General features: G+C 36.8%; 1 protein-coding gene across 8 annotated transcripts in view; it reads left to right on the top strand.

The window, feature by feature from the left end:
- LOC147016552 (RNA-binding Raly-like protein) overlaps positions 1-22734 on the top strand; it is a 164371-nt gene that overhangs the window by 112481 nt on the left and 29156 nt on the right. For all 8 annotated transcript variants that reach the window (XM_085845308.1, XM_085845312.1, XM_085845311.1 and 5 more), the window contains one exon: positions 18037-18200. In XM_085845308.1, the coding sequence (XP_085701434.1) occupies positions 18037-18200 (164 nt within the window). The remainder of the gene's footprint in view (positions 1-18036; positions 18201-22734) is intronic.

Here is a 22734-nt window from a genome sequence, read left to right as displayed (position 1 = left end):
AAAAAGAAAAACGACTGACTCAAAGCGTCGCAGTTTTAATTAAAATTAAAATTTAAAAATTTAATTTAAAAATTTAAATTAAAATTAAAATTTTTTTAATTTTTAAATTTTTTAAATAAATAAATCAAAGCGTCGCAGTTTTAATTTAAAAAACTCAAACCGAATTAATCACATTTATTCCCTCTAAACAACGGGTTTGGGGCTAACTACCCATGTACTTAAGAGATTCACCTACGGGACCTGAATGGTGTAATGCGAATTTCCACAGCCGTAACAATATAAATGAATGATTTTTTTACCCATTTGAGAAAATAAGATAAAATTTAACAATCATAAAAATCTTCCAAATTCATTAAGATGTCTCATAGTTGGTTCAAGCAGATGTGGAAAAACCTGCTTACTTTTGAAGATGCTCCTGACTCCCAACTTTTTAAATTATGAGAACTTAATAATTTTCACAAAGTCGAGTTTTCAGCCGGAGTAGCAACTACTCTCACAAGGTTTTAATGCTGGTCTTCAAAAAGAAGATATAATCGGTTTATTTAAACTTCAAAAAAACCTAAATGATTATAACATTGAAGATATAATTCAACTATTTTGTGATACACAGACATGCAAAAAGAAATCAAAACCGATAACTTGTATTCTTAGTGATAATACGGATGATATACCGTCTCCCCAAGATTTGGATAAATCAAAAAAGAACCTCGTTATCTTTTATGGTTGTGTTAATGAGAGAAACCAAACGGTAATGGACAGCTACTACACAAGAGGGAGACATTCTTCTTGTAATAATTGTATTTATCTTAGTCAATCGTACTTTCAACTTCCTCGTCGTTCCATCAGAAACAATGCTAATACTTTTATTTTATTCAAGTTAAATTCAATAGATATCAATAATTTTTGGAGAGATAATTGTTCTACATTATGTAGTAAAAAAAATTTTGAGGATTACATGAAGCACACGACTGAAAAATATAAATATATTGTTGTGAAACAAGATGAGATATTAAGGGATATATTTTTTGTTTTATAAACAATTACATGTATAAATGACAACTATTATTATAAATCTTGTGGGGAAATCTGCTTCTGGAAAAAACTTTCATAAATCAAGGTTCTTGTGTAGTACAAATGAGAATATTGTAAATTTACTTGAAAAACACCCCGTGATACGCATTGTATCAACAACAACTAGAGCAATAAGACCTGGAGAAGTAAAAGGTGAAGATTATCACTATATTTCAGTGGAGGAACATATGCGATTGAGGAATGAAGGTCAAATATTTGAGGAGGTTTCTCTTGGTACAAATAATATATTCATATTGTAAGAGTGAGTTAAGGAAACTAAAATCTGGTGGTCTTGGGATATATCATATTAGAAACTAATCTAGAAGGAACGAGACAAATTATTAAACATCTGAGCGGAGTGAAGATTTTATCATTCGGTTTTGATGTTGATGAAGAAACTCAACGCAAACGTTTGAAAAGCAGAGATGCAAGTATTAGTGAAGAAGAAATTACAACTCGTATTAATGTTAATAAAGAATTTGATGAAATATTTAAAGAAAAGGATTTATTTGAACACATCTACTTGGATGATGAAGAAAAGGAAAATTTCCCTGTTGATCTTTACAATTCATTAAATGATATTTTTCAATAAATAAATGGATGCGAAAGAAAGAGCAAGAAGATTTAGGGAACATCAAGAGTTGGTTTCAAAAGTTGTAAAACAACAGGAAGACATGAAGAAGAAACGCAGACAAAAAGTAACGGGTGAAGAAGCATTTGAAAGAAAACAAGAGAAATTTTTTAAACCACTTTTAAAAACTTCCCAAGAAAAAATTATAGATGTTTCCACAGTTCCCACAATAAAATATACTCCCAGAAAGCTCCAAATGTTAAAAGATTTCAGTCAAATGATGGAGGAAGAATTAGAGCATATAGGAGAATTAGAATATGATGATGAAGGATTATTTCAACAACTGGAAGAGATTAATCAACCCCCTGATTATATTGTGAATGCTCTTCAAAACAATGAATATTCAGCGGATTCAAAAACCAAAGCAGGACTCATTCCAACAGAACAACCAGCAATATTTCATCTTGTTCAAGAAAAGGTGTTGATATTTAATGATGAATTAAGGTTCTTGAGTTCTGCTCAACCTCCTGTCAAACTAACTCTGAGATTAATGTTTCTTCTCACAAAAGATGGAAGACAAGGTTCAACTGTGAGGGATGAATCAAAGTACATTGATAAACCATTAGATATGAAAAATAATGATGATAAAGTATATATTGATCTGCTAAACTCTGTTGATTATAGGGTTATTCTTTCTGATAAAAGTAGGAAGAATGAGAAGGAGAAACACATTACTGAGGCTTTAAGTATCCTTGGTTCAGGTGTTAGTTTTCTTCCAAATGACCCATCACAATTAGTTAACAGAATGTTATTGTTGCTTGGTAGTAAGAAGGCTGGAAATAACAATTGTTTTAATGAAGCATCAGCCATTTTATACCAGTTGAGGAACATGAAAATAATTAATAAATATCAATATAAAGACATTTTATCTCATATTAAAAAAGATAAGAAGCACAATCTTTAGTTTCAATTTCACAACAAGCGACCACACATCTTCATTCCCATACCCACTACAACTTGACACAACAAAAGAATATGAGGCATATTTATTGTCCATGGAAACTTATAATACCTTATTTAATATAACTGATAAAAATGACAAGTTTAGTTATAATCCCGGAAGTGAATACAAAACGATAACAGTCTCACCCGGAGCATATGAGATTTCTCAAATATATTCCGAAATTGCTCGTCTTATGAAAGAACAGGGTGATGAACCAAAAAATATTGTTATAGATATTCAAAAACATACTTCAAAATCAATGATTAAACTTAAAAATAACTACAAGGTTGATTTCACAATTGATAATTCATTTTGAGAGTTATTGGGTTTCTCCTCAAAAAAGATTGAAACTAATGGGACGTTTTACAGTTATAATGTCATTCAAATATCTTCAGGAATAAACTCGGTACTAATTCACTGTGATATGATTGATGGTGCTTATAATAATGGAATAAAAAGAAATACAATATTTTCATTCAGTGCATACTCAACCCCAATTGGTTATAAATTCAATATGGAACCCAAAAATTTGGTTTATCTCTCTGTGTCAGGAAAAAAAACATACACAGAGTAAATTTTAGGATAACCGACCAAGATAATCGTATGATTTCTTTTAATGGGGAAGTTATATCCATCAGAATTCACCTACGTGAAGTTTCCAATAAATAAATACGATGGATATTGTGAGGAAACACGAGTTGGGAAAATTTAAAATAATTACAGGGGATGGGATGTTCCTTTCCCCATACTACAAGGGTGAAGGTATGTATCTTGGTAGAGGATACTATAAACCTAAGAGACAAAGGGGGTGTTGGACATCAATTTAGAGGAGATGGGATAATTGATACTCTAATGGGTATTGGTTCAACTATTCTTAAACATAAAGACCTAATTGGTTCAACTGCTTCTGCTGTGGGAAATGTAGCAGGTGCTGTAAAGAGCATAAAAGACGCCCAAAAGGAATCTCATAAATTACAAGCAATTAAAGAAATTAAGAAAGACAAAACTCAGTTGTCCCCCCAAGAATGACAGAAAATAATTCAAATACTTTGGTAAGGGTTTCAAAAGTTTTAACATCTTTTTTCCTAAATAAATACAAGTATGGAAGCAATTGATAGTATCTATGATTTGGATGATACTATTATCATCTCAAACGCCACTAAAAAAGAAGATTACTTCAAGGTAAATGCAATAACTGGAATGCAAATAGTACAAAAAGTTTTGAAAAAGATAATCAACAAACCTATTTGAATCTATCCGAAAGTTTCTTGTTGTGTAAATTTAAATTCACTAAGGCTGGGAATTACACAAACGCTACACTCGTAAATGATTTCTTCTGGAAAATGTTTGATAGTGTTCGTTTGTACATTGGAACACAAAAAGTTGAAGCGGTTGATTATGTCTCTGCTGTATCTGAAATGATGAAATTTACATTCAGTGATAGAATGGGAAAGGGGTCTGTCAAAGGTTTAATCCTGATTTGTCAAAAGAAACAACCACAGACCCTGGATATACTCAAAGGAAAGGAGCGTATAATGATGATACAAAAGCAGTCAATAGAGTTACTGTGGCAGTTCCTCTTAAAGGTATATTTGGATTTTGTGATCATGATAAAGTTCTGTATGGTCTTAAAATTAGATTTCAACTACAAAGGAATGATAATGAAAATAGATTACTTTTTGGAGTTGCTCGTGCTTTTGGTGATCTGAATAAATTTGTAATTGATGAAATGAGTTGGTATGTTAGTGAATATACTCCTAATCTTAAAACAGAAGAGATGTTGAACAGAAGACTTAACTCAAAGAAACCACTCAGTGTATCATACCTCAAAAGAAGATGTCAACACGTTAAACTCAACCAAGCCACTTACACGTGAAATTTGGGTGTTCTGGAAGGAAAGCCACAATATCTGTGGATCATTTTTAAAAAGCCAGATGGTGATACTGCGACTGAGAAGAATAATGCATTAAGTGATAATGCTAAGGTGAAACAACTTCGTGTTTCTCTAGATGGAACATTTTATCCACGAGATAGATTGGAAATTAATTGGGAAAAAAAATGATTTTGCTGAAGCATACAAGTCTTACCAAAAGGTGTGTGAAAGTAATGGAAATAAAGAACCTATTTTGGATATTACAGCATTTAAAAGTTTGTATACAATCTATGCGTTTGACCTGAGCACTCAGAAGGAAATTATAAAGTCTAATCGAGTGGATACTTCCCTATACATTGAAAGAGGAGAGAGTGAAGAAGTTGATACCTAATGTTTGCTTTTGGAAGAAATATAATTGCAGATTTATACAGATAATGGTGTTATGATTAGTCTCACATAATTTTTTGTTAAATAAATGAGTGGCAAAGTACCAACTGGGGAATATGTTAATCAAATCAATCTTCATAAACTATCATCTTGTGTTCAAAATCAAAAGCCTTGTACGATTAACGTTAATACAATTCAGAGAAAGGGAGCAGTAAGAATTGATGTTTTCCTCACAAGAGAACAGGTTAAAATCTTGAATGATACTGGCTCACTTAAAATTAAAATGACAAAACCAATGTTGAAAAAATATTCAATAAGAGAGACGAGTGGAGGATTTCTCCCATTTCTAATTCCTTTATTTGCTGGTTTAAGTGCGGTTGGAGCATTGACGGGTGGTATTTCAACAGCGTTGAAAGCTGCCAACGAAAGGAAGGCTCAACTCCAGGCTAAAAAAGAATTGGAAAGACATAATAAAGAGTTGGAGAAACAAATTAGTGGAAGGGGTGTAATTATAGATTTTGCTGAAAAACTTGAAGGTCTGCCTGATAAAGCGAGATTGTTCGTTGGAGATATGCTTTCTTCTATCGCACAAGCAGGTGTAAAATTAACGAAAAGAGGTCATGGATTATATCCTTGTTATAAATAAATGAGCATTGATGAGTGGTTTAAAGAATTTGGAAAGAATACAACATCAAATTTAGAACTTATCAAATATTGTAAGAAAATAAAATTCATAATGTGGTTATTTGTATGAGAGATGAATTAACAAATGTGCCTAAACATACAAAGAATATTATTATGAACTTCGAAGATAATAATGGGAACGGTTCTCATTGGGTTTGTATTTTTAATAGTCAAGACAAATATTATTTTGATAGTTTTGGTCTTCCACCACCTGTTGAAGTCATAAAATTCTTACGGAATGGTGTTTATCAAACATTTCAAGTCCAAGAATTAAATTCCAAGTGTTGTGGTCAATTATGTCTATATGTGTTATTTCAACTCAACAAAAATAAAAAATTTTATGACATTATTTTTAATCTAATATAAATGACATGTTGGTAAAGATGGTTCTATATTTGGTGTATCCCAAGAACTGGATATTGATTTATCAAATTATTACACAAATGCACAGGCTGAACAACATAAATATAATATAACCAAAAATATTAACATGAAAAATGCTTATAAATTAAAAAAATATCCAAGCCCGACTGACGCGAATGACTTGGTGAGATTAAGCGATTTATCACAATATATATCCTTAAATAAAACGGCCGTGTATTCCAAAGATACAGAAGTGTTGATTTTATCTCCAGGTCATACAGAATTCACAGTTCGAATTAAAATAAATTTTTATAAAGAAGGGCGTATCGTTTGTATGAGAATAGAACAATGGGGGTATGATATGAATGATTTAGCTTATAATTGGTCATTTAAAATTGACCTAGAAGAGCTGGAACAATTAAATCAGTCTCTTAAAGAAGAATATTATCTACTTGGTATAGAAAATGAGTTTTGTGGAGCCACGATTATTAAACAACAAATAAAAGAATTTAATAAGGGTAAATATAATCATGGTTTTGCCCGAGTTGATGTCATTAAAACAGAAAAGCAGGATTATATATAATAAGTAAGGAAATACAAAATGATTTAACTATGGGAAGATGGGGAGGTGTTTCGTGCCATAGTATTATTCTAACATATATTTCTAATACATAAATGACAGCAAGAAGGCTTCAAGAAAATTATCATTTCTGTGTCCAAGCATACCTTCAAGAAAAGGGTATTCGGTATTTTAATAAATATGTCCTACAACATAAGAATGAGGTATTTTCAATAAAAGATTGGCATTATGCTGTTGTTGATAAACCGACAACTCTAGATTTAATTAAAACTGATAAACCAGTAATCCCGGGCTTCAAGGTTTGCCTCCATTTTAACAAATTTCAACACTATCACCCTGTCACATGATATGGTTTTTCCGAGTTAGAAAGTTAGTTCAAGTCTGCAATGGGGCCCAGCTACGGGGTCCCTCATGTTATATCAATGAAGGATTGAAAAGCCCAGAGCAATACATGATAGAGAAAGAAACTTCACATTGGACAAATTGAGGCTGGACAAATTTTCAAGTCCCCAAAAAGGTCCAATAACTCCACATTTGCATATTAATGTAAATGGCGAACTTGTAGAACGTTAAAATATCTTCCAGAATTTGTGGTCACTATATGTCTATCTTCTTTGGTTTTCATTTTACGACATGTCAAAAATGGGTGATTTTCAACTTTGGGGGGCTCTGGGGCCTCACTGGAGTAAAATACAGACATAGTGTAAACATATTTGGAGTCCCCTTTTCAAGTCCTATCAGAATCTGTCATTAAATTTTTTTCAACTCTCATTTGCATATTTGGCATATTTAATGAGGCGAATCGGCATCATTTTAATCATATAAATTATGCAACGATTTCGACGAAATTAACAAGTTAACATTGCAATGGAACCTCGCAAATGTGTGCAAAAGTCTGAGGCTGTCGTATTACCCCTTCTGGAGAAGATGTTTTTAGGTTTTGGAGAAAATCCAATATGGCCGCCATACCACGTGACCTACGTCATCAAACTTTTCAAAGTATTAAACTTCAGGTGGAGAATTATTAAATGTAAAAGTTTCATTGAATTTCATCCAAGCGTTGTTTTTATTTTATGACATTTCAAAAATGGCATTCAAATTTTATGACATTTTTTATGACATATGACTATCTCTACCCACTTTACCCAGTTGCACCCAACTGTCCCTGGACTCTGTGTCCTTTTCTCCTAACAAGGTGGAGAGCTTGCTTTCAAACCTCGAGTCAGATTCTGCAACCGGTCCAGACGGCATCAGCCCACGTGTCCTCAAAGCCTGCTCTTCTGCTCTTGCTCACCCTCTCTCTGTTCTATTCACCCTCTTATTTGCCCAAGGTCATCTGCCATCTGCTTGGAAATTTGCTAACATCACTGCCCTGCATAAAAAAGGTGCAAAAACAGATCCCTGTAACTACAGACCAATCAGCCTTCTCCCAATCATCAGCAAGGTGATGGAATCCATCATCGCTTCAGACATGAAATCCTTCCTCTTCTCCAATGGCTTGATTTCCAATCATCAATTTGGTTTCAGACCAGGTCACTCTACCCTGGATATGCTGCTTCTGCTCTCCCATCAATGGATGGAGGTCCTCAATGCCAGACAGGAAATCCGAGCCGTATCCCTGGACATATCACGTGCTTTTGACACAGTCTGGCACCCTGCCCTACTCACCAAACTCTCTTCCCATGGTATTCAAGGCCATCTCCACTCATGGCTCGCAGACTTCCTCTCCTGTCACAGTCAACGTGTGGCCCTAAATGGAGTTCTTTCATCCCCTCTTCCTGTGCAGGCTGGAGTTCCTCAAGGTAGCGTTCTGGGCCCTGTTCTTTTTCTGGTTTTCATCAATGATCTCTCGGACTCTCTGGAAAATCCTCTATTTCTCTTTGCCGACGACTCCACCCTCTGCCGTACCATCTGTCATCCCTCAGACCGGCAAGCAGCAGCTTCTTCGCTCACTGCAGATCTGGATAAAATCACAAACTGGTCCAACATGTGGAACATGTCTTTCAATCCAGACAAATCTCACACTCTCACTATGTCTCTTCGAAAGGACCGTTTACAAAACCCCCCCATCCACTTTCTCAACTATCCTCTGGAAGAAGTCTTTTCTTTCAAGCTTCTATGTCTCACTATCTGCCATGACCTTTCCTGGGAAAGTCACATTTCCAAACTCGCCTCAAAAGCCAGTCGCCGACTGGGAATCCTCCGTCGTGCTAAGTCCTTCCTCGGCCCTCTTGAGCTCCTGACCACTTACAAAGCTTTTGTCCGTAGCCTGATGGAGTACTGCTCTCCCCTCTGGGCTGGTGCTCCTGCCTCCCACCTTTCTCGGCTTCACGCTGTCGAAACCAGGGCATTTAAGATCATCGGCATCTCCCGCAATGAAGCTGAGTCTTTGGGCCTCTCACTCAATCACCGCAGGTTGGTCGGTGGTCTTTCTGTCTTCTACCGACTCCTCTCCAGCCTTGCCCCCCCTGCTCTCTCTGCGATTTGTCCCCACCACATTTCCACAGGGCGCTCAAGGTCCGCCAACAACCCCCTTCTGGTAAAACTACCAAAATCACGAATCGCTGCTCATCTTCACTCTTTCATTCCTCTTTTTCCCGCCTTTGGAATAAACTTCCTCACTCTATTCTTTCCCATTCTTCCCTCCAGGCTTTCAAAACAGCTGTTCACCACCACCTCTTATCTTCCCCCATCCAAATCCTCGATCTTTTCTACCCCCGATAATCCACCCAAGCCCACTTCCTTCATTTCTCCTGCTTTCCTTCCTGAAAGTCCCTGAAATGTCCATCTTCTCTTCGCCATGTTCCCCGTCCCATCCCCATCCCTCTCCCTTCCACAGTTCACCTAATGTGTCTGTTCCCCACTGTTTTGTCCCTTCCACTCCCGCCCCTCTTGTCTCATGCCTCCTTGCTGTGAGTTGTGTGTTCGCTCTCATACGAGCCTCGACCAAGGTATTAAAAAAAAGGGTCATTTCCAACTTTGGGGGGCGCTGGGGGCTCACTGGGGTCAAATACAGACATAGTATAAATATTTTGGGAGTCCCCTGTTTATGTGCTATCTAAATTTGTCATTCAATTTTTTCAACTCTCATTTGCATATTTTGCATATTTAATGAGGCGAATCGGCATCATTTAAAATCATATAAATTAAATAACGATTTCGACCAAATTAACAAATTAACATTACCAATGAACTTAGCAAATGTGTGCAAAAGATTGAGGCTGTCAGATTATCCCTTCTTGAGAAAAAGATGTTTTTAGGTTTTGGAGAAAATCCAATATGGCTGCCATACCACGTGACCGACGTCATCAAAATTTTCAAAGTATAATCTTCAGATGGAGAGTTATTAAATGGATAAGTTTCATTGAATTTCATCCAAGCGTTGTTTTTATTTTATGACATTTCAAAAATGGGTCATTTTCAACTTTGGGGGGCTTTGGGGGCTCACTGGGGTCAAATACAGACATAGTATAAATATATTGGGAGTCCCCTGTTTATGTGCTATCCAAATTTGTCATTAAATTTTTTCAACTCTCATTTGCATATTTTGCATATTTAATGAGGCGAATCGGCATCATTTTAAATCATATTGATTATGTAACGATTTCGACCAAATTAACAAATTAACATTATCATGGAACTTAGCAATTGTGTGCAAAAGATTGAGGCTGTCAGATTATCCCTTCTGGAGAAGATGTTTTTAGGTTTTGGAGAAAATCCAATATGGCTGCCATACCACGTGACCGACGTCATCAAACTTTTCAAAATATAATCTTCAGGTGGAGAGTTATTAAATGGATAAGTTTCATTGAATTTCATCCAAGCATTGTTTTTATTTTATGACATTTCAAAAATGGGTCATTTTCAACTTTGGGGGGCTCTGGGGGCTCACTGGGGTCAAATACAGACATAGTATAAATATATTGGGAGTCCCCTGTTTATCTGCTATCTAAATTTGTCATTAAATTTTTTCAACTCTCATTTGCATATTTTGCATATTTAATGAGGCGAATCGGCATCATTTTAAATCATATTAATTATGTAACGATTTCGACCAAATTAACAAATTCGCATTAGCATGGAACTTCGCAAATGTGTGCAAAAGATTGAGGCTGTCAGATTATCCCTTCTGGAGAAGAAGATGTTTTTAGGTTTTGGAGAAAATCCAATATGGCCACCATACCACGTGACCTACGTCATCAACTGTTTCATAGTATAAACTTCAGGTGGTGAGTAATTATCCTGTTAAGTTTCGTTCAATTTCATCTGACAGTTTTCCCTCCAGATCCGCCACAAAATCGGTCAGTAGAACATAAAAACGCCTTTAATAATAATAATACTAACGATTTCAATAGAGCTTCAGCCATGCTTGAAGCCCTAATTAGAATGTTAAATAATGAAAAAATTATCAAGTTAAGAAAAGGTAAGGCTCTTTTAGAAATTCAAAATAAATTTTATTGGTTTCCTGTTGTAAAAAAAATATTTTGGATACAGGAATAACAAGATATCCTGATGAATATATGTATGGTATTCTATGGGGTGTAAGTGATTCAAGGATAGTAAGGGATGAGGAAGTAGTTGAAGAAGAGAGGGAAGAGGAGGAAAAGGAGAAGAGAGAGAAGGAGGAAAGAGAGAAGAAAGAGAAGGAGGAGAGGGAGAAGAGAGAGAGAGAGAGAGAGAGAGAGAGAGAGAGAGAGAGAGAGAGAGAGAGAGAGAGAGAGAGAGAGAGAGAGAGAGAGAGAGAGAGAGAGAGAGAGAGAGAGAGAGAGAAAAGAGGGAGAGAAGAGGGAGGAAAGAGAGAGAATGAATAAATATCAAAATATGGAAACCAGTGAGATTAAAAAAAGATTGGTGGTATTACAGAAAATAACTCAACCCACTGAGGAGGAAAACAAAGAATTGACAAGTCTATTTGCAATACTTTCGACAAGACTATTGACATCGACAAGATATTCATTTTAATTCAAGTTTTTCATTTTTTTCTTAAATAAATGGAGGAGAGAGTGAAGGCATTTCTAAGGATTCTTTGTTTTAAAAACTAAGATTCAAATGTGCATGTTGGAATCTAAAAAGGTTTTTGCACTCTGCAGGAATTTTCTCATAAATAAATGAGTTATTGTCTCAAATGTAAAAAGAAAACTAATACGAAAAATATTTCATGTATTAAAAGTAAAAATAACAGGGTTATACAAAAAGGTATATGTTCGGTGTGTGGTTCAAAAAAAATAAATTTATCTCCAAACACAAACTCGGAGGAGATATACAAAAGTTTTTATCAGGAAGTAAATTTACAACTACTGGAATACCAGGGGAATTTCATCTACCAGGGTATTATTTCTGTGGTCCAGGCACAAACTTGGATGAAAGATTACAAGAGACAGACAATTCTAAATCATGGAGTAAACCCATCAATAGAGTTGATGAAGTGTGCATGAGACACGATAGTGATTATGGGAATACCACAACTTTGGAAGAAAAGCATGAAGCCGATAGAGAAATGTTGTATAATTTGTCTCTGATACAAAATCCAACCTTGAGAGAAAAAGTTGATCGGTTCATCGTGAAGAAGATGATCAGTGTTAAATTGAAACTTGGACTTGGAAATTCAAAAAAGCTTATAGGCTCTAATGATGTCATTAAGACTGAAGAGCAATTAGCTGATGAATTACATAAACCAATATTCACAAAGTTTCGTAGAAGGAAGGTTTATTCCAAGGAAGTTGATTATATCTGGTCCGCTGATTTGATTAAACTCAATAATGATAAGGGGTACAAGTATGCTTTAACCGTTATTGATTTGAGGAGTAGATCTGCATGGGTTGTCCCTTTAAAAAACAAAACAGGTAATACTCTTATGTTAGCCTTTCAACAGATATTTAATAAAAGTAAGAGAAAACCCAAAAAATTGTGGACTGATGAGGATTGAGAGTTTTATAACAAGTCATTTATGAATTTTCTAAAAAATAACAATATTACATTATACAGTACCTTTAATGAAGGGAAGGCCATTGTTGTTGAACGTTTTAATCGTACCTTAAAAGAGAGACTATATAAAAAATTCACAGAACTCGGTTCACAACAATGGTCATCTTTTATTCAGGATATTGTGGATAAGTATAATGACACGATACACACGTCAACGAATATGAAACCATCACAAACATTTACAAAATTAAAATATGAAAAAGAGATTAATATCAGAAAACCTAAGTTCAAAGTTGGTGATATCGTAAGAATATATCGGTGGAAATCTCATTTTGAAAAAGGTTATATTAAACGATGGACGAACGAACTTTTTAAAATTGTTTATGTAATAGATATGGTTCTATGGACTTATAAGATATATGATTTAGAAGGGGAAAAGATTTTAGGTTCATTTTATTCACAAGAATTAGAAAAGACAAAGCTAAGCAGATAATACCCATGGGAGCAATGGGTTGGTCCTTCTCTCCCTCCTACTATACACCGTTGTGGACACTCGAGGGCCAAGTCCGAGGTGTATAACAGTATATAATGTGTGTCAAGGGGGACGTTCTTAGAACTGTGAACCCCAAACACAAAATCCTCAACTGAATAGTCAAGGCTTAACTTTTGTTTGTTGGTGTGTGTGTGTGTGTGTGTGTGTGTGTGTGTGTGTGTGTGTGTGTGTGTGTGTGTGTGTGTGTGTGTGTGTGTGTGTGTGTGTCCCAACCCTCACATTCAAAATCTCAACCCCAACCCCCCAACACAATGTCTTTTTCAAAATGAGATTTCCACCTATACCGTATATATTTTTTACATTTTTTTTCTCTTCTTCCAATTCTGTCTTTTAAGGCTTTTAGGTTTGATGACGTAGAAAGGGGGAGTAAGAACTTTCTTGATAGGTTTAGATCCCAAAGAGTGGTAGCATTTCAAGTCTCCAAAATAAACCCAACTTTCCAAGTCTCCAAGGTATAACCATATTCCTGTTCAGTTTCCAAGATACGTATCGCATTGTGAGTTCTCAAGCCAGAACCCACATTTCAAGTCTCCAAAAATATAACCATCTATCCAAGACTCCAAGGTAGAATCACAATTTCCAGAAATATAATGGGTTTCAGTGAGAGATCTCACATCGTATCACTGTGGATCATCAAGGAAATCTCCATTTTTCCAATTTTTATGGGTTTCAGTGATAGATCTCACATAGTATAACTGTGGATCATCAAGGAAATCTCCATTTTTCCAATTTTTATGGGTTTCAGTGATAGATCTCACATAGTATAACTGTGGATCATCAAGGAAAACTCCATTTTTCCAATTTTTATGGGTTTCAGTGATAGATCTCACATAGTATAACTGTGGATCATCAAGGAAAACTCCATTTTTCCAATTTTTATGGGTTTCAGTGATAGATCTCACATAGTATAACTGTGGATCATCAAGGAAAACTCCATTTTACAAAATGTCTGAAATTTGTGAGTCTCCAAGGTAAAACTTGTATTCTGGCTCATCAAGGTATAATTTGCTCAGGGGGTATTGTCTTGATAACGCACAATGAGTACTATTGTTGCAAAACTCTTTTTCAGGATTTTGCTGGTCTCGAAGGTATAACTCTTTGGTTGGGTCATCAAAGACGAACTCGTTCTGTGGGTCTTGATCGCTCATAAGGTCTTCAACCAAGCCAACAATTTCGCCCCAAGTTGTAGCAAAAGCAGTATTTTCATTTCGTATTTCAGATACAATTTCCTGTGAGAAAAAATAATAATGTATTAATTAAGTTATTTAATTATTAAATGAGTCGATGCTTCAATCAAACTTTGAAAATAGGAAAATAAAATGTTACCTCAACAGATAAGAGGTTTGAATCCAGTTCATCAACTTGAAGGTTTAGTTCCATACAAGTCGTCGATCTCCAGGCAAGCACACAGCACACCATTGCCAGCAAAAAAAAAATGTTTAAAATGGAGCCTGGGCTTGAGGCTTTTATAGGGAAAGACTGGTGGGTGTGGTTTCCTTTGGAAATTCCCTGGGCAAGCCCAGGAAAATTTTTCAAAACCATAACATGCTAGAATTTTCTCGTGATTTCTTTGCGAGTCAGAGATGAACTGGAAACGATGTAAGAGTAGGCGGGACTTAGCAAAAGTGGGCGGGGCTTAGGGAAAGTGGGCGTGGCTTATGGAATACCTCATGAAAAGTGGGCGGGGCTATAAAAATTCATTTAAAGTGGGCGGGGCTGAGGAAAAAGTGGGCGGGGTTTATGAAAAGTGGGCGGGGTTTAACAAAAAATAACCTGTGGCTCAGGAGGTGGTCAAACAAGAGCATTAAGAGAACTTTATCATTTCGTAATGACACAAAAGGGGTATCTTAAAATATATAAAGATTCAAATGTTTTGTTTTTAAATATTTTAGATGGGGATTATTGTGCAAAGAAAATTAAACTATTGAAGGAATTTGAGAATGAACAAATCTTTATAGGTTCAATGAGTGAGCTAAACAATATGCATTGGTTATTTGATAAACAGTGTCCCTCGGCTTACATGTTTCAGATATTTCTTTAGAATCACCTTTAACAAATCACATTACAACTTTACTACTTGAACAAATCTTTATCTTATTGCATTGGTTATTTGAAAAAAAAGTGTCCCTAGTTAAAAGGAGAGACAAATAAATATACCTTGGGATAAAAAGGGGGTTTACTTTTTAGGGGAAAAAAAATATGAATCGCTGAAAATCCCCCATTCATTTACATGGGGAAAAGTGAGCCAGAATCAGTATATTCACCCTACTGTTGCTTTATAGGCTGGAATTAAATTTTATCAAATCAGACTTTTTCCACCTTTATTTATACATCGTAACCCACAACTTCCAAATGAAAAACTAATTCTACAAATTTCAGAAAATTAATTAAAAATACAAAACTTGAATATCTTGGTTGGATAAGTGTCCACCCTCCTGAGTTAATACCTGGTGGAAGCACTTTTGACAGCAATTACAGCTGTGAGTCTGTTGGGACTGGTCTCTACCAACATTGCACACCTTGATTAGACAATATTTTCCCATTCTTCTGGACAAAACTATTCAAGTTCAGTTTATGGGGAGCGTTGATGGACAGCAATCTTCAAGTCATGCCACAGATTTTCGATTGGATTTTGGTCGGGGCTCTGATTGTGCCAATCAAGGACATTTATCTTTTTGTTCCTTTGCCACTCGTGTCGCTTTGGCTGTGTGCTTCGTGCATTGTCATGCTGAAAGGTGAACTTCCATCCCAATTTCAGCTTTCTTCAAGAGGGCAGCAGGTTTTCCAGTGGGATTTTTCTGTATTTTACTCCATCCATTTTCCCTTCTATCCTGATAAGTGCCCCAATCCCTGCTAATGAGAAACATCCTCATAACATGATGCTGCCACCACCATGCTTCACAGTAGGGATGGTGTTCTTTGGATGATGTACTGTGTTGAGTTTGCACCAAACGTAATATTTTGCATTTAGGCCGAAAATTTCCATCTCTGTTTCGTCAGACCACAAAACGTTTTGCCACATGGCTTCAGAATCTCCGGAGTGGTTTATGCATACCTCAAATGGAACGCAAGGTGGGATTTTTTGAGCGATGGCTTCCTTCTTGGAACCCTACCGTACAGGGCAGACTTGTGGAGTGCTTGGGTCATTATTGTCATATGCACACAGTTACCAGTCTTTGCCATAATGGCATGTAACTCTTTCAAAGTCGTCATTGGCCCCCTTGTTGGCCTCCCAGATCAGTCTCTTCCTTGCTTTGTCATGCCGTTTGGAGGGACAACCTGATTTTGGCAGGGTCTTGGTGGTACCATACACATTCCACTTCTTAATGATTGTCTTGACAGTACTCCAAGGGATATTCAAGGCCTTTGAAATATTTTTTATACCCATCCCCTGATCTGTGCCTTTCCACAACTTTATCCCAGAGTTCTTTTGAAAGCTCATTGGTGCTCATGGTTGAGTTTTTGCTATGAAATGCAATACCCAGCAGAGGAAACCTGCAGGAACAGCTGATTTTTTTCTGAAATAAACAGAATCAATACAATTTAACACAAGTGGAGGCCAACTAACTTTGTGTGTGATTTTAAAGGTGATTGGTAACACTTGAGCTAACTTATCTATCTCTCAAAGGAGAAGTGAATTCTTGCAAAAAGTTTTCTGTGAAGCTCACTTTGCTATGCCTGGTGTTGGCTTAATGGTTAGGGTGGCAGGCTTGGGAGTCTAGGGTCCTGAGTTAAAATCTCGCTCAGTTGTTGAATTAATACCAGGTGGGGTTAACTCGGCCTGTCATCCTTCCGAGGTTGGCAAAATGAGTGCCTGCATGCTGGTATACTGTGACGGAGTGGCGACCCGTCCAGGATAGTGCCCACTAGCCAAGGAGACTGCTTACACAGCACCAATGCTCTGCACAGAGTATGGTCCCAATCTCCTCCTCCTCACTTTGCTGCACCTGGATAGGTTTGAGAGTTGTGGAGTAGCGGCTGAAACCCGAATCCTGTCCAGGTTCCTCCTGATGACGTCATCTTTGCTCTTTACTTCTTCTGGTTCCTTATTGGTCTTCCATTTCATTACAATTGCTATTATAAAAGGGGTGGACACTTATCCAACCAAGATATTCTAATTTTGCATTTTAAATTAATTTTCTGAAATTTGTATAATATTTTTTCACTTGGAAGTTCTGGTTTACGATGTGTAAATAAAGGTGGAAAAAAAAATCTGATTTAATGCAATTTAATTCTTGGCTATAAGGCAACAGTTCTATTGGCACTGTGTGTATATACAACATTATATATGTATATATATATATATATATATATATATATATATATATATATATATATATATATATATATATATATATATACATATATATATGTATATATATATATATATATATATATATATATATATATATATATCTGAATCAAAACACCTAACTCAATGAGGCAGCAGGGCACAGATCGAGTCCCATCACAGCTCTTGCTGCACGATCTGTCAGCAACAAGCGTCGCCTGTCACGTGAGCACATTGTCTCTGCCCTGCTGAACAGTTAGGAGGTTTGCAGCCAGAAACATTAAATTTAACGAAAGAAGCACGCTGACTCGATGGCATATGATGAGGTCATATGCATAAATTACATCAACACATCACCTCCGAACTAGGAGGCGTCTGTATGGTCCTCAAGCCTTTACGGACTGAGATTAAGGCCAATGGTCAAAAATAGATGAAACCTTTGCCCCTATTTTTCTGCATGAGAATGCTGTCTCTACGTAAGCTCCTTTCATTGATTTGATCAACATATCGTATTTGTACATTTATTTTATTTTTGAAAGTCTATCATACACATCGTTAATTTAAGAGGTTAAGTTGGATGTTCTGTAAACACACTACGTGAAGGCACATTTTATCAACACTGTTTTTGCAAAAGAGTGTTATCAACACTATGTTATTGGTAATTATTTTTCTCGTGTTTTCATTACACATTGCTGGAGCTTGCTTACATGTTTGGGTGTTTTCTGTGTCTAACAGATTTTGTGAGGCTCCGGGGGAATTACACTTTGTACCACATGCTTTGCCAGTTGCAAAGCGGGCCCGCAGCTTGATGTCGTTTCCTCGCAAGGACAAAGGCGGGTTTCCCCTGAGGTCAACTCCTCAATTTCAATTCACCAGCATTTCCACAAATGCGCCCCATGGTAAGGGTCACACAAGGAAGAGAGAACAAGGGATATAAGGAAATACAAGGGATGGTGGATGTTCATAAATAAATGGAAGAAAGAGACAAAAGGAATGTCTTTGCCCTAACATAAAGGGAAATTACAACAAAGCCATTTTACTGGAATACAATAAAATACAGTATATCATGCAAACAACTAAAAATACAGTGTTGTGACGTAAAGACCTAGGTTTGTGTGTGTGTGTGTGTGTGTGTGTGTGTGTGTGTGTGTGTGTGTGTGTGTGTGTGTGTGTGTGTGTGTGTGTGTGTGTGTGTGTGTGTGTGTGTGTGACGTGGACTATATGGATAAATTGACCGAATGTCCAGAAATCGATGAATCTAATTGTTTGAACCTGTGGCCAAGATTGTGGACCCATTGTTTGGAGAGGTTCTGGTCTGAAAGGATAAAAAAAACCTCTATGAAGAATGGAGTTCAGCTAATAACCATGGGTATTCGGAAAATCGGTCACAAGCCGACAAGGGCATTGCACGTGCACGTGCTCGCTCGTGACGAACTACATAATAAAATTTGTGGTATCAAATCATCAGAATCTGTTATATATTGCAAACCATGGTGTCTGTCTGTGCATTCGTCTGTCTCCCGTTTATTGCGGCTGCTTCCCGCGGTGCGTTTGCATTCAATTTTGTTGATTTAGGCCTTTCAATTTTGATTGTTGATTGTTGATTTAGGCCCTCAACATTCAATTTTGAAATGATGGGAGAACAGGCATGAGTAATGTTGATGCCAAATTTTATTTCACAACCAGGATATTTTGCCCTCTTTTTAGACAAATCCATCTTCGGCTGCCCTATGTTGCACCACCATTTTGCGGTGGGTGGTTCAAGTAGCTCAGATCTTTGGCTCTGAGTGAAACACAATTAACATTTTAAAAGTCCATTAAAAATTTAAATTTGTTGTTTAACTTCAACTTTTCCCATCACAGGGGACGGGTACTTTTACTTGCTTTTCCCATCACTGGGGACGGGTACTTTTGCTATATATGATAATAATGTACATTTAACCTTCGAGCAGGGAAAGTAAACATCTAATGGTTATGCTAAATGCTACATATAGAAGGTTTCTAAATTGAGATCACAGTGCTGGTTTAACAGCTCAGCTGGTGGATTTACTGATGTGGGCAAACAGCTGAGGTTGTGGACCCACCATTTGGAGAGCTTCTGGGCTGAAAGGGCCAAAATGCCATTGACGAACTGAGCTTAAAACGTCAGACATTTGCTTACAAGTTACAAAAGTTTTTATTTTAGGTACATGAGTATTTCTCAGTTTGCAATTAAGATTAAATTAAATATAAGGTGTTGTAGAACAAATTTCATTGAAAACTACAACACTTAGTAGAGCGTATACCTCTGCCATGCAATGGCTGATCCAGTGGAACATATTGGGCCCAATAACTTTTTAAAATATCATTCCCTATATCGTTTTTAGCCCGATCTCTCAATGGTGAAGAATAACTTCCAAAAATTAAATAATCCTCTTTTCCAGATTCGGATCCAGATCTTCACCAAAATCTAATCAATTCATCCTTGTCACACACCCAACCTGTCCACCAAGTTTTGTCCGAATCCGTTCACAATTTTTTGAGACATTATGCTATATATCGTTTTGGCCCTATCTCTCAATGATGAAGGAGGAGAGGAGATTGGTACCATACTCTGTGCAGAGCGTTGGTGCTGTTTAAGCAGTCTCCTTGGCTATTGGGCACAATCCTGGACGGGTCGCCACTCCGACACAGTATACCAGCAAGCTGGCACTCATTTTGCCGACATAGGAAGGATGGCAGGCCGAGTTAACCCCACCTGGTATTAATTCAACAGCTGAGCGGTATTTGAACTCAGGACCCCAGGATCCAAAGCCCGCCACCCTAACCATTAAGTCAACGCATAATGATGAAGAATCCCTTTTAAAAAAATTTGGATCCAGATCTTCACCAAAACTGTTTCAACTCTTCCGAATCACACACCCAACATGTCCACCAAGTGTCGTCCGGACCCGTCCACCACTTTTTGAGATATCGTGCTATATATCGTTTTTGGCCCTATCTCTCCATGGTGAAGAATCACTGAAAAAATTATAGTGGCGGATTCGGATCCGGATCTTCACCAAAATCTAATCAGTTCATCCTCGGCACACACAAAACTTTCCACCAAATTTCATCCAAATCTGTCCACAAGTAATTGAGATATCCTGCACACAAACAAACAGACAAAGTGGTGAAAACATAACGTCCTATTCACCTTCAGCGGCAGAGGTAAAAAATATATTAAATAATTATATAATGGTTGAGGAATAGCTGTTACTGTTCAATATTTTATGAGAATTCTCGGGAACAGATTTATGAAAAAAAAATCTGTTTGCGTGTGCGCGCTTTATATGATTGTTCTTTTTACAAATAGCAAGGAGAAAAAGTGGAGTGGGGGGACTGAAAGGGATAAATGTATTGTAGTACAAATTAATGCTCATTCCAACATGCTTACTTGCCACAGAAATCTGTAACACAACTCTGTCTCTCTCTGTGTCTCTGTCTCTGTCTCTGTCTCTGTCTCTGTCTCTGTCTCTGTCTCTGTCTCTGTCTCTGTCTCTCTCTCTCTCTCTCTCTCTCTCTCTCTCTCTCTCTCTCTCTCTCTCTCTCTCTCTCTCTCTCTCTGCCTCTTTCCTTGTTTCCTCTCTGCATTTAAATACATTTTTTAAACCGCATCAATCATGCTTACTGCTACCACTGTTCCTAGCAAACCATTGCCCTTATCTTTGTCCCCAAATTGGGTTAGTTTTATTTCCAAGTTGCTCTACTTTGAATCAACTCAAATGTAGTAAATTTGAATGAAAAGGAAAACAGAATTTAATACATTTTCGAGATGTGTTGATAATATTTTGTTCCATCACTTTTATTCTCCATCACTGTTGTTTCTCCATATTCCCATAAGCTTAAAGTCACATAATCCTTCGATTAATTTGCAATTAGTCACTGGCTTTGACACCGACACAAATTTTTATTACAGACCCTGAGCATCAAAAAGATACATACAGTGCCTATAGAAAGTCTATACCCCCCCTTTCAAAATTTTCACCTTTTGTTGCCTTACAGCCTGGAAACAAATATTATTAAATCAGACTTTTTCCACCTTTATTTACATATCGTAACCCACAACTTCCAAATGAAAAACAAATTCAACAAATTTCAGAAATTTTATTAAAAATGCAAAACTAGAATATCTTGGTTGGATAAGTGTCCACCCCCCTTATAATAGCAATTGTAAATTAACTCAGGTGTAACCAATCACCTTTAAAATCACAAACCAAGTTGTGACCTCCACCTGTGTTAAATTGTAGTGATTCAGATTATTTCAGAATAAAATCAAATGTTCCTGTAGGTTTCCTCTGCTAGGTAGTGCATTTCACAGCAAAAACTCAACCATGAGCACCAAGGAGCTTTCAAATGAACTCCCAGATAAAGTTGTGGAAAGGCACAGATCAGGGGATGGGAATAAAAATATTTCAAAGGTCTTGAATATCCCTTGGAGCACTATCAAGACAATCATTAAGAAGTGGAAGGTGTATGGTACCACCAAGACCCTGCCTAGATCAGGTCATCCCTCCAAACTAGATGACCAAGCAAGGAGGGGATTGATCAGAAAGGCCACCAAGAGGCCAATGGCAATTTTGAAAGAGCTGCATGCCTTTATGGCAAAGACTGCTGACTATGTGCATCTGACAACAATATCCCAAGCAATGTACAAGTCTGGTCTGTTCGGTGGGGTGGCAAGAAGGAAGCCATTACTCAAAAAAGCCCACCTTGAGTCCCATTTGAGGAATGCAAAAAACCACTCCAGAGATTCTGAAGACATGTGGCAAAAAGTTTTGTGGTCTGACGAAACCAGGATGAAACTTTTTGGCGTAAATGCAAAATTTATATCAAATATCAACATTTAGAGTGCATATAAAACAAATATTTTCAAATTTAGCACTTCACCACCATGTGAGTATTTAAATTACATAAGATGTGGCAATAAATTCAAATTGTTGCTCCCAGCTTTCCGGCTCGATGACAGAAGATGCCATTTGCATTTTTGCTTTCTCCATCCCTAACTCGTTTGGAATCCCATGTGGGCATGGGCAACTTAGTTTACTTTGATTTGCCTCCTCATGGCCTTCTCCACAAGAACATCCCACTTTTTCTTCTTCCCAGCAATTTACATTATAAATTAATAATCTAAATATAATGGAGTAATCTATATATAATGGAGCAAGTGTTTGTGTGTCTGCTCTATACCCATTGGATGGACAGCTGACCTGACACTACCCACAATGGTAACCTGAAAAAAATGTACAGTATACATCAACCATTGTGGTGCTATGGTAAGCCTAATCCATCTTTGGAAGTGTCATATATTCAAAACCGCCATGCCCTCTCTTTAATTTTACCTTTCGGTGTAAAACACCTAAGTGGCTGTTCAAAGGATCAACAAATATCGAAAGATTTGAGCTGATATACGTC

The sequence above is a fragment of the Eptatretus burgeri genome, chromosome 11, assembly GCF_056783735.1.
Source record: "Eptatretus burgeri isolate ZD-2024b chromosome 11, Ebu_testis_v1, whole genome shotgun sequence".
In the NCBI taxonomy this organism is placed as follows: Eukaryota; Metazoa; Chordata; class Myxini; order Myxiniformes; family Myxinidae; genus Eptatretus; species Eptatretus burgeri.
This window is presented reverse-complemented; position numbering and strand designations above follow the sequence as displayed.